Source organism: Procambarus clarkii, chromosome 70, assembly GCF_040958095.1.
Source record: "Procambarus clarkii isolate CNS0578487 chromosome 70, FALCON_Pclarkii_2.0, whole genome shotgun sequence".
Lineage (NCBI taxonomy): Eukaryota > Metazoa > Arthropoda > Malacostraca > Decapoda > Cambaridae > Procambarus > Procambarus clarkii.
This window is the reverse complement of record NC_091219.1, coordinates 15,011,580-15,027,572: the sequence shown is the minus strand read 5'-3', so window position 1 is coordinate 15,027,572 and position 15,993 is coordinate 15,011,580. Positions and strand designations below refer to the sequence as shown.

Here is a 15,993-nt window from a genome sequence, read left to right as displayed (position 1 = left end):
TAAGTGAGGATCAGTACGAGTGAGGCTCAGTACGAGTGAGGCTCAGAATGAGTGAGGCTCAGTATGAGTGAGGCACAGTACGAGTGAGGCTCAGTACGAGTGAGGGTCAGTATGAGTGAGGCTCAGTATGAGTGAGGCACAGTATGAGTGAGGGTCAGTACGAGTGAGGGTCAGTATGAGTGAGGCTCAGTATGAGTGAGGCACAGTATGAGTGAGGGTCAGTATGAGTGAGGCTCAGTATGAGTGAGGCACAGTATGAGTGAGGGTCAGTATGAGTGAGGCACAGTATGAGTGAGGCTCAGTACGAGTGAGGCTCAGTATAAGTGAGGCTCAGTATGAGTGAGGCTCAGTATGAGTGAGGCACAGTATGAGTGAGGCTCAGTATGAGTGAGGCTCAGTATGAGTGAGGGTCAGTATGAGTGAGGCACAGTATAAGTGAGGCTCAGTATGAGTGAGGCACAGTATGAGTGAGGCTCAGTACGAGTGAGGCTCAGTATGAGTGAGGGTCAGTATGAGTGAGGCACAGTATGAGTGAGGCAAAGTATAAGTGAGGCTCAGTATGAGTGAGGCTCAGTACGAGTGAGGCTCAGTACGAGTGAGGCTCAGTATGAGTGAGGCTCAGTATGAGTGAGGGGTCAGTATGAGTGAGGCTCAGTACGAGTGAGGCTCAGTATGAGTGAGGCTCAGTATGAGTGAGGGGTCAGTATGAGTGAGGCACAGTATGAGTGAGGCTCAGTATAAGTGAGGCTCAGTATGAGTGAGGCTCAGTATGAGTGAGGCACAGTATGAGTGAGGCTCAGTATGAGTGAGGCTCAGTATGAGTGAGGGTCAGTATGAGTGAGGCACAGTATAAGTGAGGCTCAGTATGAGTGAGGCTCAGTATGAGTGAGGCACAGTATGAGTGAGGGTCAGTATAAGTGAGGGTCAGTATGAGTGAGGCACAGTATGAGTGAGGCACAGTATGAGTGAGGCACAGTATAAGTGAGGCTCAGTATGAGTGAGGCTCAGTACGAGTGAGGCTCAGTATGAGTGAGGCTCAGTATGAATGAGGCAGAGTATGAGTGAGGGTCAGTATAAGTGAGGGTCAGTATGAGTGATGCACAGTATAAGTGAGGCTCAGTATGAGTGAGGGTCAGTATGAGTGAGGCACAGTATGAGTGAGGCTCAGTACGAGTGAGGCTCAGTATGAGTGAGGCTCAGTATGAGTGAGGCTCAGTACGAGTGAGGCTCAGTATGAGTGAGGCTCAGTATGAGTGAGGCACAGAATAAGTGAAGCTCAGTATGAGTGAGGCTCAGTATGAGTGAGGCTCAGTATGAGTGAGGCTCAGTATGAGTGAGGCTCAGTATGAGTGAGGCTCAGTATGAGTGAGGCTCAGTATGAGTGAGGCACAGTATGAGTGAGGCTCAGTATGAGTGAGGCACAGTATGAGTGAGGCTCAGTATGAGTGAGGGGTCAGTATGAGTGAGGCACAGTATGAGTGAGGCTCAGTATGAGTGAGGGGTCAGTATGAGTGAGGCACAGTATGAGTGAGGACTCAGTGTGAGTGAGGGTCAGTATGAGTGAGGCTCAGTATGAGTGAGGCTCGGTATGAGTGAGGCTCAGTATGAGTGAGGGTCAGTACGTGTGAGGGTCAGTATGAGTGAGGCTCGGTATAAGTGAGGATCAGTACGAGTGAGGCTCAGTACGAGTGAGGCTCAGTATGAGTGAGGCTCAGTATGAGTGAGGGTCAGTACGAGTGAGGGTCAGTATGAGTGAGGCTCGGTATAAGTGAGGGTCAGTACGAGTGAGGCTCAGTACGAGTGAGGGTCAGTATGAGTGAGGGTCAGTATGAGTGAGGCACAGTATGAGTGAGGGTCAGTATGAGTGAGGCTCAGTATGAGTGAGGCACAGTATGAGTGAGGGTCAGTATGAGTGAGGCACAGTATGAGTGAGGCACAGTATGAGTGAGGCTCAGTAAAAGTGAGGCTCAGTATGAGTGAGGCTCAGTATAAGTGAGGGGTCAGTATGAGTGAGGCACAGTATGAGTGAGGCTCAGTATAAGTGAGGCTCAGTATGAGTGAGGCTCAGTATGAGTGAGGCACAGTATGAGTGAGACTCAGTATGAGTGAGGCCCAGTATGAGTGAGGGTCAGTATGAGTGAGGCACAGTATAAGTGAGGCTCAGTATGAGTGAGGCTCAGTATGAGTGAGGCACAGTATGAGTGAGGCTCAGTACGAGTGAGGCTCAGTATGAGTGAGGGTCAGTATGAGTGAGGCACAGTATGAGTGAGGGTCAGTATAAGTGAGGGTCAGTATGAGTGAGGCACAGTATGAGTGAGGCACAGTATGAGTGAGGCACAGTATAAGTGAGGCTCAGTATGAGTGAGGCTCAGTACGAGTGATGCTCAGTATGAGTGAGGCTCAGTGTGAATGAGGCACAGTATGAGTGAGGGTCAGTATAAGTGAGGGTCAGTATGAGTGAGGCACAGTATAAGTGAGGCTCAGTATGAGTGAGGGTCAGTATGAGTGAGGCACAGTATGAGTGAGGCTCAGTACGAGTGAGCCTCAGTATGAGTGAGGCTCAGTATGAGTGAGGCTCAGTATGAGTGAGGCACAGAATAAGTGAGGCTCAGTATGAGTGAGGCTCAGTATGAGTGAGGCTCAGTATGAGTGAGGCTCAGTATGAGTGAGGCTCAGTATGAGTGAGGCTCAGTATGAGTGAGGCACAGTATGAGTGAGGCTCAGTATGAGTGAGGCACAGTATGAGTGAGGCTCAGTATGAGTGAGGGGTCAGTATGAGTGAGGCACAGTATGAGTGAGGGGTCAGTATGAGTGAGGCACAGTATGAGTGAGGCTCAGTATGAGTGAGGGGTCAGTATGAGTGAGGCACAGTATGAGTGAGGCTCAGTGTGAGTGAGGGTCAGTATGAGTGAGGCTCAGTATGAGTGAGGCTCGGTATGAGTGAGGCTCAGTATGAGTGAGGGTCAGTACGAGTGAGGGTCAGTATGAGTGAGGCTCGGTATAAGTGAGGATCAGTACGAGTGAGGCTCAGTACGAGTGAGGCTCAGTATGAGTGAGGCTCAGTATGAGTGAGGCACAGTACGAGTGAGGCTCAGTACGAGTGAGGGTCAGTATGAGTGAGGCTCAGTATGAGTGAGGCACAGTATGAGTGAGGGTCAGTATGAGTGAGGCTCAGTATGAGTGAGGCACAGTATGAGTGAGGGTCAGTATGAGTGAGGCACAGTATGAGTGAGGCACTGTATGAGTGAGGCTCAGTACGAGTGAGGCACAGTATGAGTGAGGCTCAGTATGAGTGAGGCTCAGTATGAGTGAGGGTCAGTATGAGTGAGGCACAGTATAAGTGAGGCTCAGTATGAGTGAGGCACAGTATGAGTGAGGCTCAGTACGAGTGAGGCTCAGTATGAGTGAGGGTCAGTATGAGTGAGGCACAGTATGAGTGAGGGTCAGTATAAGTGAGGGTCAGTATGAGTGAGGCACAGTATGAGTGAGACACAGTATGAGTGAGGCAAAGTATAAGTGAGGCTCAGTATGAGTGAGGCTCAGTACGAGTGAGGCTCAGTACGAGTGAGGCTCAGTATGAGTGAGGCTCAGTATGAGTGAGGGGTCAGTATGAGTGAGGCACAGTATGAGTGAGGCTCAGTATAAGTGAGGCTCAGTATGAGTGAGGCTCAGTATGAGTGAGGCACAGTATGAGTGAGGCTCAGTATGAGTGAGGGTCAGTATGAGTGAGGCACAGTATAAGTGAGGCTCAGTATGAGTGAGGCTCAGTATGAGTGAGGCACAGTATGAGTGAGGGTCAGTATAAGTGAGGGTCAGTATGAGTGAGGCACAGTATGAGTGAGGCACAGTATGAGTGAGGCACAGTATAAGTGAGGCTCAGTATGAGTGAGGCTCAGTACGAGTGAGGCTCAGTATGAGTGAGGCTCAGTATGAATGAGGCACAGTATGAGTGAGGGTCAGTATAAGTGAGGGTCAGTATGAGTGAGGCACAGTATAAGTGAGGCTCAGTATGAGTGAGGGTCAGTATGAGTGAGGCACAGTATGAGTGAGGCTCAGTACGAGGGAGGCTCAGTATGAGTGAGGCTCAGTATGAGTGAGGCTCAGTACGAGTGAGGCTCAGTATGAGTGAGGCTCAGTATGAGTGAGGCACAGAATAAGTGAAGCTCAGTATGAGTGAGGCTCAGTATGAGTGAGGCTCAGTATGAGTGAGGCTCAGTATGAGTGAGGCTCAGTAAGAGTGAGGCTCAGTATGAGTGAGGCTCAGTATGAGTGAGGCACAGTATGAGTGAGGCTCAGTATGAGTGAGGCACAGTATGAGTGAGGCTCAGTATGAGTGAGGGGTCAGTATGAGTGAGGCACAGTATGAGTGAGGCTCAGTATGAGTGAGGGGTCAGTATGAGTGAGGCACAGTATGAGTGAGGCTCAGTGTGAGTGAGGGTCAGTATGAGTGAGGCTCAGTATGAGTGAGGCTCGGTATGAGTGAGGCTCAGTATGAGTGAGGGTCAGTACGTGTGAGGGTCAGTATGAGTGAGGCTCGGTATAAGTGAGGATCAGTACGAGTGAGGCTCAGTACGAGTGAGGCTCAGTATGAGTGAGGCACAGTACGAGTGAGGCTCAGTACGAGTGAGGGTCAGTATGAGTGAGGCTCAGTATGAGTGAGGCACAGTATGAGTGAGGGTCAGTATGAGTGAGGCTCAGTATGAGTGAGGCACAGTATGAGTGAGGCTCAGTATGAGTGAGGCACAGTATGAGTGAGGCACAGTATGAGTGAGGCTCAGTACGAGTGAGGCTCAGTATGAGTGAGGCTCAGTATGAGTGAGGGGTCAGTATGAGTGAGGCTCAGTATAAGTGAGGCTCAGTATAAGTGAGGCTCAGTATGAGTGAGGCTCAGTATGAGTGAGGCACAGTATGAGTGAGGCTCAGTATGAGTGAGGCTCAGTATGAGTGAGGGTCAGTATGAGTGAGGCACAGTATAAGTGAGGCTCAGTATGAGTGAGGCACAGTATGAGTGAGGCTCAGTACGAGTGAGGCTCAGTATGAGTGAGGGTCAGTATGAGTGAGGCACAGTATGAGTGAGGGTCAGTATAAGTGAGGGTCAGTATGAGTGAGGCACAGTATGAGTGAGGCACAGTATGAGTGAGGCAAAGTATAAGTGAGGCTCAGTATGAGTGAGGCTCAGTACGAGTGAGGCTCAGTACGAGTGAGGCTCAGTATGAGTGAGGCTCAGTATGAGTGAGGCACAGTATGAGTGAGGGTCAGTATAAGTGAGGGTCAGTATGAGTGAGGCACAGTATAAGTGAGGCTCAGTATGAGTGAGGGTCAGTATGAGTGAGGCACAGTATGAGAGAGGCTCAGTACGAGTGAGGCTCAGTATGAGTGAGGCTCAGTATGAGTGAGGCTCAGTACGAGTGAGGCTTAGTATGAGTGAGGCTCAGTATGAGTGAGGCACAGTATAAGTGAGGCTCAGTATGAGTGAGGCTCAGTATGAGTGAGGCTCAGTATGAGTGAGGCACAGTATGAGTGAGGCTCAGTATGAGTGAGGGGTCAGTATGAGTGAGGCACAGTATGAGTGAGGCTCAGTATGAGTGAGGCTCAGTATGAGTGAGGCTCAGTATGAGTGAGGGGTCAGTATGAGTGACTCACAGTATGAGTGAGGGGTCAGTATGAGTGAGGCACAGTATGAGTGAGGCTCAGTGTAAGTGAGGGTCAGTATGAGTGAGGCACAGTATAAGTGAGGCTCAGTATGAGCGAGGGGTCAGTATGAGTGAGGCACAGTATGAGTGAGGCTCAGTATGAGTGAGGCACAGTATGAGTGAGGCTCAGTATGAGTGAGGCACAGTATGAGTGAGGCTCAGTGTGAGTGAGGGTCAGTATGAGTGAGGCACAGTATGAGTGAGGCTCAGTATGAGTGAGGCACAGTATGAGTGAGGCTCAGTATGAGTGAGGGGTTAGTATGAGTGAGGCACAGTATGAGTGAGGCACAGTATGAGTGAGGCTCAGTGTGAGTGAGGCACAGTATGAGTGAGGCTCAGTGTGAGTGAGGGTCAGTATGAGTGAGGCACAGTATGAGTGAGGCTCAGTATGAGTGAGGCTCAGTACGAGTGAGGCTCAGTATGAGTGAGGCTCAGTATGAATGAGGCACAGTATGAGTGAGGGTCAGTATAAGTGAGGGTCAGTATGAGTGAGGCACAGTATAAGTGAGGCTCAGTATGAGTGAGGGTCAGTATGAGTGAGGCACAGTATGAGTGAGGCTCAGTACGAGGGAGGCTCAGTATGAGTGAGGCTCAGTATGAGTGAGGCTCAGTACGAGTGAGGCTCAGTATGAGTGAGGCTCAGTATGAGTGAGGCACAGAATAAGTGAAGCTCAGTATGAGTGAGGCTCAGTATGAGTGAGGCTCAGTATGAGTGAGGCTCAGTATGAGTGAGGCTCAGTAAGAGTGAGGCTCAGTATGAGTGAGGCTCAGTATGAGTGAGGCACAGTATGAGTGAGGCTCAGTATGAGTGAGGCACAGTATGAGTGAGGCTCAGTATGAGTGAGGGGTCAGTATGAGTGAGGCACAGTATGAGTGAGGCTCAGTATGAGTGAGGGGTCAGTATGAGTGAGGCACAGTATGAGTGAGGCTCAGTGTGAGTGAGGGTCAGTATGAGTGAGGCTCAGTATGAGTGAGGCTCGGTATGAGTGAGGCTCAGTATGAGTGAGGGTCAGTACGTGTGAGGGTCAGTATGAGTGAGGCTCGGTATAAGTGAGGATCAGTACGAGTGAGGCTCAGTACGAGTGAGGCTCAGTATGAGTGAGGCACAGTACGAGTGAGGCTCAGTACGAGTGAGGGTCAGTATGAGTGAGGCTCAGTATGAGTGAGGCACAGTATGAGTGAGGGTCAGTATGAGTGAGGCTCAGTTTGAGTGAGGCACAGTATGAGTGAGGCTCAGTATGAGTGAGGCACAGTATGAGTGAGGCACAGTACGAGTGAGGCTCAGTATGAGTGAGGCTCAGTATGAGTGAGGGGTCAGTATGAGTGAGGCTCAGTATAAGTGAGGCTCAGTATAAGTGAGGCTCAGTATGAGTGAGGCTCAGTATGAGTGAGGCACAGTATGAGTGAGGCTCAGTATGAGTGAGGCTCAGTATGAGTGAGGGTCAGTATGAGTGAGGCACAGTATAAGTGAGGCTCAGTATGAGTGAGGCACAGTATGAGTGAGGCTCAGTACGAGTGAGTCTCAGTATGAGTGAGGGTCAGTATGAGTGAGGCACAGTATGAGTGAGGGTCAGTATAAGTGAGGGTCAGTATGAGTGAGGCACAGTATGAGTGAGGCACAGTATGAGTGAGGCAAAGTATAAGTGAGGCTCAGTATGAGTGAGGCTCAGTATGAGTGAGGCTCAGTACGAGTGAGGCTCAGTATGAGTGAGGCTCAGTATGAGTGAGGCACAGAATAAGTGAAGCTCAGTATGAGTGAGGCTCAGTATGAGTGAGGCTCAGTATGAGTGAGGCTCAGTATGAGTGAGGCTCAGTAAGAGTGAGGCTCAGTATGAGTGAGGCTCAGTATGAGTGAGGCACAGTATGAGTGAGGCTCAGTATGAGTGAGGCACAGTATGAGTGAGGCTCAGTATGAGTGAGGGGTCAGTATGAGTGAGGCACAGTATGAGTGAGGCTCAGTATGAGTGAGGGGTCAGTATGAGTGAGGCACAGTATGAGTGAGGCTCAGTGTGAGTGAGGGTCAGTATGAGTGAGGCTCAGTATGAGTGAGGCTCGGTATGAGTGAGGCTCAGTATGAGTGAGGGTCAGTACGTGTGAGGGTCAGTATGAGTGAGGCTCGGTATAGGTGAGGATCAGTACGAGTGAGGCTCAGTACGAGTGAGGCTCAGTATGAGTGAGGCACAGTACGAGTGAGGCTCAGTACGAGTGAGGGTCAGTATGAGTGAGGCTCAGTATGAGTGAGGCACAGTATGAGTGAGGGTCAGTATGAGTGAGGCTCAGTATGAGTGAGGCACAGTATGAGTGAGGCTCAGTATGAGTGAGGCACAGTATGAGTGAGGCACAGTATGAGTGAGGCTCAGTACGAGTGAGGCTCAGTATGAGTGAGGCTCAGTATGAGTGAGGGGTCAGTATGAGTGAGGCTCAGTATAAGTGAGGCTCAGTATAAGTGAGGCTCAGTATGAGTGAGGCTCAGTATGAGTGAGGCACAGTATGAGTGAGGCTCAGTATGAGTGAGGCTCAGTATGAGTGAGGGTCAGTATGAGTGAGGCACAGTATAAGTGAGGCTCAGTATGAGTGAGGCACAGTATGAGTGAGGCTCAGTACGAGTGAGGCTCAGTATGAGTGAGGGTCAGTATGATTGAGGCACAGTATGAGTGAGGGTCAGTATAAGTGAGGGTCAGTATGAGTGAGGCACAGTATGAGTGAGGCACAGTATGAGTGAGTCAAAGTATAAGTGAGGCTCAGTATGAGTGAGGATCAGTACGAGTGAGGCTCAGTACGAGTGAGGCTCAGTATGAGTGAGGCTCAGTATGAGTGAGGCACAGTATGAGTGAGGGTCAGTATAAGTGAGGGTCAGTATGAGTGAGGCACAGTATAAGTGAGGCTCAGTATGAGTGAGGGTCAGTATGAGTGAGGCACAGTATGAGAGAGGCTCAGTACGAGTGAGGCTCAGTATGAGTGAGGCTCAGTATGAGTGAGGCTCAGTACGAGTGAGGCTTAGTATGAGTGAGGCTCAGTATGAGTGAGGCACAGTATAAGTGAGGCTCAGTATGAGTGAGGCTCAGTATGAGTGAGGCTCAGTATGAGTGAGGCACAGTATGAGTGAGGCTCAGTATGAGTGAGGGGTCAGTATGAGTGAGGCACAGTATGAGTGAGGCTCAGTATGAGTGAGGCTCAGTATGAGTGAGGCTCAGTATGAGTGAGGGGTCAGTATGAGTGACTCACAGTATGAGTGAGGGGTCAGTATGAGTGAGGCACAGTATGAGTGAGGCTCAGTGTAAGTGAGGGTCAGTATGAGTGAGGCACAGTATGAGTGAGGCTCAGTATGAGCGAGGGGTCAGTATGAGTGAGGCACAGTATGAGTGAGGCTCAGTATGAGTGAGGCACAGTATGAGTGAGGCTCAGTATGAGTGAGGGGTCAGTATGAGTGAGGCACAGTATGAGTGAGGCTCAGTGTGAGTGAGGGTCAGTATGAGTGAGGCACAGTATGAGTGAGGCTCAGTATGAGTGAGGCACAGTATGAGTGAGGCTCAGTATGAGTGAGGGGTTAGTATGAGTGAGGCACAGTATGAGTGAGGCACAGTATGAGTGAGGCTCAGTGTGAGTGAGGCACAGTATGAGTGAGGCTGAGTGTGAGTGAGGGTCAGTATGAGTGAGGCACAGTATGAGTGAGGCTCAGTATGAGTGAGGGGTCAGTATGAGTGAGGCACAGTATGAGTGAGGGGTCAGTATGAGTGAGGCACAGTATGTGTGAGGCACAGTATGAGTGAGGCTCAGTATAAGTGAGGCTCAGTATAAGTGAGGCTCAGTATGAGTGAGGCTCAGTATGAGTGAGGCACAGTATGAGTGAGGCTCAGTGTGAGTGAGGCACATTATGAGTGAGGCTCAGTGTGAGTGAGGGGTCAGTATGAGTGAGGCACAGTGTGAGTGAGGGGTCAGTATGAGTGAGGCAGTGTGAGTTACGGCACTTATTACAAGTCGTCACTAGGAGGAACAAACAGTAGAGGAGGGAGACACTGACCATAAACATCAGTAAACTTTGAGTGAGAGTTACCATTAGTATACACCAGGCGGGGAAATGCAAGGTAAACCACACACACGGACCCGACTGTGAGTATTCCTTATCCTCGCTGTTTATCCTGCTAACCCCAGACGGAGTTTACACGTTCTGATTCCGGGTTTGCGACAAGGAACTCGTTATAGGTTTTAGTATTTTTTTCAGTTTTGATTTGAAATGTGCTTGTATGCCTGTATACTTGTAAATGTATAGATGTATGTTTTGTGAGAGTTGCTGAACATACAGACTTACCTCACACAATTCGTCTTCACATGCTCTGAAGGGTTGATCTTCCCAGAGTTTTATGAAGCGTTCCGTGTTATCACCTAGTTGTGATTGCGGGGGTTGAGCTCTGCTCTTTCGGCCCGCCTCTCAACTGTCAATCAATCATCTGTTACTAACTTCTAACTAATTTATTTATTCCCCCCCCCCTCCCCCCACACACACACATCCCCAGGAAGCAGCCCGTAACAGCTGTCTAACTCCCAGATACAAATTTACTGCTAGGTAACAGGGGCATCAGGGTGAAAGAAACTCTGGCCCATTGTTTCTCGCCGGCGCCGGGAATCGAACCCAGGACCACAAGTTTACGTGTCCAGCGTGCTGTCCATTCAGCCACTGGCCCCTGTAACAGTGTGTGTGTGTGCGAGTATGTGGACACGTCTTGTCATCATCCGGGGGATCTCCGTGCCGTCTAATGCCACAGTAGCTTAACATCTATTACATAAGGTCAGTAGAGGGATGCTTAGGCAGCTTTAGTCTGCGTTCTACACAATGCAGGAATCGAGAAACAAGTAGTGTATTGTGAGGACTAATAATAAACAGAAGCTCCCCTATGACTCTGTAATATCCCCATTGGCCAAACTATTATGTATTAGCGATAAGACCTACCATTAATGTATGATGACTTACTGTAAATATGTAGCTCTTGTAATAGCACTTTCTCTGTAACTAGCTGACATTGTATCTATAAGGTGTGAAGGATTGAAGAAATTGTTTATGTACTAATCTAAGATGAGGTCTGATAAAGACCTTTTGTGCCCTCTGTAATGCTTTTGCGCTACCGCTCACAGGATGAGTATGGGGTGCACAATAAACTAGCCGCCTTCGGCGGCTACAATCAAAATAAAAAATCCACAAGCATCGATGGTGCTGTAATGGGACTATTTTAATTCATTCTATTCGAAATAATGGTCTGGAATCAGTGGGAAAGGAGCCGCTGTCGAAATAATGGTCTGGAATCAGTGGGAAAGGAGCCGCTGTCGAAATAATGGTCTGGAATCAGTGGGAAAGGAGCCGCTGTCGAAATAATGGTTTGGAATCAGTGGGAAAGGAGCCGCTGTCGAAATAATGGCCTGGAATCAGTGGGAAAGGAGCCGCTGTCGAAATAATGGCCTTTAATCAGTGGGAAAGGAGCCGCTGTCGAAATAATGGCCTGGAATCAGTGGGAAAGGAGCCGCTGTCGAAATAATGGCCTGGAATCAGTGGGAAAGGAGCCGCTGTCGAAATAATGGTCTGGAATCAGTGGGAAAGGAGCCGCTGTCGAAATAATGGCCTGGAATCAGTGGGAAAGGAGCCGCTGTCGAAATAATGGCCTGGAATCAGTGGGAAAGGAGCCGCTGTTTCCTAATCAAAATTGGAAATTCAAGTGTCATAATCACCTCACCAGTAACTTCGTGAGTATTGTTGCCTCAAAGCAACAAAGACTTTTGTTGAGGAGGAGTCTGTAAATCACAGCTTGGGAGACGAGAGAGGTGAACTTCATTATGGAAATATGCAGTACTGCAATTAGAGGAAAACCCATGACAGGATGGAATGAGGTTATTATGACAGGCTGGGAACAAGGTTGTTATGACGGGTTGATACCTGGTTGATACCTGGTTGATGGGGTTCCGGGAGTTCTTCTACTCCCCAAGCCCGGCCCGAGGCCAGGCTCGACTTGTGAGAGTTTGGTCCACCAGGCTGTTGCTTGGAGCGGCCCGCAGGCCCACATACCCACCACAGCCCGGTTGGTCCGGCACTCCTTATGGTGAGCAGCCTTTTCACAGAGGGGAGTTAATGGAACTGCTTGGCCCCTACGGTCACCCTCTTGCATCCCGTCCTCCCAACAGCACGTCGCATTTTGACGTACATTCTACCTAAGGCCAAAACCTGTCTCACTAGAAAATGGCAGCGGCTCGCGAAATTGACAATGTCCCGTTTTCTGTTCGTGGGTCCTCTGGTTAGGATAAGGCACATTAGTACGACTGTTTCTTGACGTTGGGAACACTCGCGTGTTGGGCAGCCTCACAGCTCGCCCCGCCTCTCACAGAGTTAGCGTCAGAAAGTTGGCTTGATTGTCCACATATTCTGGAAAGACCAGCCTCATATGGACCAATTAAGAGGCGTCAGTGTTGCATGTGAAAGTAGCCACTTACATATTGTGGCGTCAGTGTTGCATGTGTAAGTAGTCACTTACATATTGTGGCGTCAGTGTTGCATGTGTAAGTAGTCACTTACATATTGTGGCGTCAGTGTTGCATGTGAAAGTAGCCACTTACATATTGTGGCGTCAGTGTTGCATGTATAAGTAGCCACTTACATATTGTGGCGTCAGTGTTGCATGTGTAAGTAGCCACTTACATATTGTGGCGTCAGTGTTGCATGTGTAAGTAGCCACTTACATATTGTGGCGTCAGTGTTGCATGTGTAAGTAGCCACTTACATATTGTGGCGTCAGTGTTGCATGTGTAAGTAGCCACATAACATGAGCGTGACTGTGCTCCAAGTCCTCACCCAGAACAAGTAACATTACAGAGTAATACACCAGGACCTAAACTAATCTTTACAAGGTGGAGGCGGCTCGCCAGCTTACCACAATGGTTGTGTGTGTCTCACGCTACAGCTGTAGCAACACCGGTGGCATAAACAACACAGTAACAACAAGAACGTTATAATTGTATTCTATACAAGAAATACATCACACCAGAGCAGACTTCCCTCCTCCCAGCGGGTCCCAAGTTGGAGAATTTTTCTCACCAGCTGAATTCAATTTTGTGTTGGATGCAAAAAGTTGGCCAACTGTGTCCCCGTGTTGGCCCTGGAGGCCGGGATGTGTCCCCGTGTTGGCCCTGGAGGCCGGGATGTGTCCCCGTGTTGGCCCTGGAGGCCGGGATGTGTCCCCGTGTTGGCCCTGGAGGCCGGGATGTGTCCCCGTGTTGGCCCTGGAGGCCGGGATGTGTCCCCGTGTTGGCCCTGGAGGCCGGGATGTGTCCCCGTGTTAGCCCTGGAAGGCCGGGATGTGTCCCCGTGTTGACCCTGGAGGCCGGGATGTGTCCCCGTGTTGGCCCTGGAGGCCGGGATGTGTCCCCGTGTTGGCCCTGGAGGCCGGGATGTGTCCCCGTGTTAGCCCTGAAGGCCGGGATGTGTCCCCGTGTTGACCCTGGAGGCCGGGATGTGTCCCCGTGTTGACCCTGGAGGCCGGGATGTGTCCCCGTGTTGGCCCTGGAGGCCGGGATGTGTCCCCGTGTTAGCCCTGGAGGCCGGGATGTGTCCCCGTGTTGGGCCCTGGAGGCCGGGATGTGTCCCCGTGTTGGCCCTGGAGGCCGGGATGTGTCCCCGTGTTGGCCCTGGAGGTCGGGATGTGTCCCCGTGTTGGCCCTGGAGGCCGGGATGTGTCCCCGTGTTGGCCCTGGAGGCCGGGATGTGTCCCCGTGTTGGCCCTGGAGGCCGGGATGTGTCCCCGTGTTGGCCCTGGAGGCCGGGAATGTGTTCTCGTGTTAGCCCTGGAGGCCGGGATGTGTCCCCGTGTTAGCCCTGGAGGCCGGGATGTGTCCCCGTGTTGGCCCTGGAGGCCGGGATGTGTCCCCGTGTTGGCCCTGGAGGCCGGGATGTGTCCCCGTGTTGGCCCTGGAGGCCGGGATGTGTCCCCGTGTTGGCCCTGGAGGCCGGGATGTGTCCCCGTGTTGGCCCTGGAGGCCGGGATGTGTCCCCGTGTTGACCCTGGAGGCCGGGATGTGTCCCCGTGTTGGCCCTGGAGGCCGGGATGTGTCCCCGTGTTAGCCCTGGAAGGCCGGGATGTGTTGCTCCGTGTTGACCCTGGAGGCCGGGATGTGTCCCCGTGTTGACCCTGGAGGCCGGGATGTGTCCCCGTGTTGGCCCTGGAGGCCGGGATGTGTCCCCGTGTTAGCCCTGGAGGCCGGGATGTGTCCCCGTGTTGGCCCTGGAGGCCGGGATGTGTCCCCGTGTTGGCCCTGGAGGCCGGGATGTGTCCCCGTGTTGGCCCTGGAGGTCGGGATGTGTCCCCGTGTTGGCCCTGGAGGCCGGGATGTGTCCCCGTGTTGGCCCTGGAGGCCGGGATGTGTCCCCGTGTTGGCCCTGGAGGCCGGGATGTGTCCCCGTGTTGGCCCTGGAGGGCGGGATGTGTCCCCGTGTTGGCCCTGGAGGCCGGGATGTGTCCCCGTGTTGACCCTGGAGGCCGGGATGTGTCCCCGTGTTGGCCCTGGAGGCCGGGATGTGTTCCCGTGTTGGCCCTGGAGGCCGAGATGTGTCCCCGTGTTAGCCCTGAAGGCCGGGATGTGTCCCCGTGTTGACCCTGTAGGCCGGGATGTGTCCCCGTGTTGGCCCTGGAGGCCGGGATGTGTCCCCGTGTTAAGAACATAAGAACATAAGAACAAAGGTAACTGCAGAAGGCCTATTGGCCCATACGAGGCAGCTCCTATTCTATAACCACCCAATCCCACTCATATACTTGTCCAACCCGTGCTTGAAACAATCGAGGGACCCCACCTCCACAATGTTACGCGGCAATTGGTTCCACAAATCAACAACCCTGTTACTGAACCAGTATTTACCCAAGTCTTTCCTAAATCTAAACTTATCCAATTTATATCCATTGTTTCGTGTTCTGTCCTGTGTTGATACTTTTAATACCCTATTAATATCCCCCCGGTTATGTCCATTCATCCACTTGTAAACCTCTATCATGTCACCCCTAACTCTTCGCCTTTCCAGTGAATGCAACTTAAGCTTTGTTAATCTTTCTTCATATGAAAGATTTCTAATTTGGGGAATTAACTTAGTCATCCTACGCTGGACACGTTCAAGTGAATTTATATCCATTCTATAATATGGCGACCAAAACTGAACTGCATAATCTAAATGGGGCCTAACTAGAGCAAGATATAGCTTGAGAACCACACCAGGTGTCTTGTTACTAACGCTGCGATTAATAAATCCAAGTGTCCGATTTGCCTTATTACGAACATTTATGCATTGATCCTTTTGTTTTAAATTCTTACTAATCATAACTCCCAGATCCCTTTCGCAATCCGACTTCGCAATCACAACACCATCTAGCTCGTATCTTGTAACTCTATCATCATTACCTAACCTCAGAACTTTACATTTATCAGCATTAAACTGCATCTGCCAATCCTTTGACCATTTCAAAACCCTATCTAGATCAACTTGAAGTGATAGTGAGTCCTCCTCCGAATTAATTTCCCTACCGATTTTCGTATCATCGGCAAATTTGCAAATGTTGCTACTCAAACCTGAATCTAAATCATTTATATATATTATAAACAACAGAGGTCCCAGGACAGAGCCTTGAGGCACTCCACTTACAACATTTTCCCACTCTGACTTGATTCCATTTATACTAACTCTCTGTTTCCTTTGGTATAGCCATGCCCTAATCCAGCTTAATATAGCACCCCCAATACCATGAGACTCTATTTTTTTAATCAGTCTTTCATGTGGCACTGTATCAAAAGCTTTGCTAAAGTCAAGGTATACAACATCGCAATCCTTACCACTATCAACTGCCTCAACAATGCTAGAATAAAAAGATAACAAATTTGTTAAACATGAACGGCCATTTATAAAACCATGTTGCGACTCAATTATTAATTTATGTTTTTCAAGATGAAGACGAATTTTATTTGCTATTATAGATTCGAGTAACTTTCCCACAATAGACGTTAGGCTAATTGGTCGATAGTTAGACGCAAGTGATCTATCTCCTTTCTTAAAAACTGGTATCACATTAGCAACTTTCCAAAACTCTGGCACTCTGCCTGACTCTATTGATTTATTAAATATGGTTGACAGTGGGTCACAAAGCTCCTCTTTGCATTCTTTAAGCACCCTAGCAAACACTTCATCCGGCCCTGGGGATTTGTTTGGTTTGAGTTTTACTATTTGTTTAAGAACATCCTCCCTGGTAACTGCTAAACTCGTCAACCTGTCCTCGTCCCCACC

At 50.1% G+C, this 15,993-nt stretch overlaps 1 protein-coding gene across 1 annotated transcript; it reads right to left on the bottom strand.

Annotated features, from left to right (window-relative positions):
• Window positions 1-13,258: 13,258 nt before the first annotated feature.
• On the bottom strand, window positions 13,259-14,389 carry LOC123751177 (collagen alpha-2(I) chain-like). Its single transcript, XM_069311498.1, has one exon. The coding sequence runs from the start codon at window positions 14,387-14,389 to the stop codon at window positions 13,259-13,261; it is 1,131 nt and encodes a 376-aa protein (XP_069167599.1).
• Window positions 14,390-15,993: the final 1,604 nt, after the last annotated feature.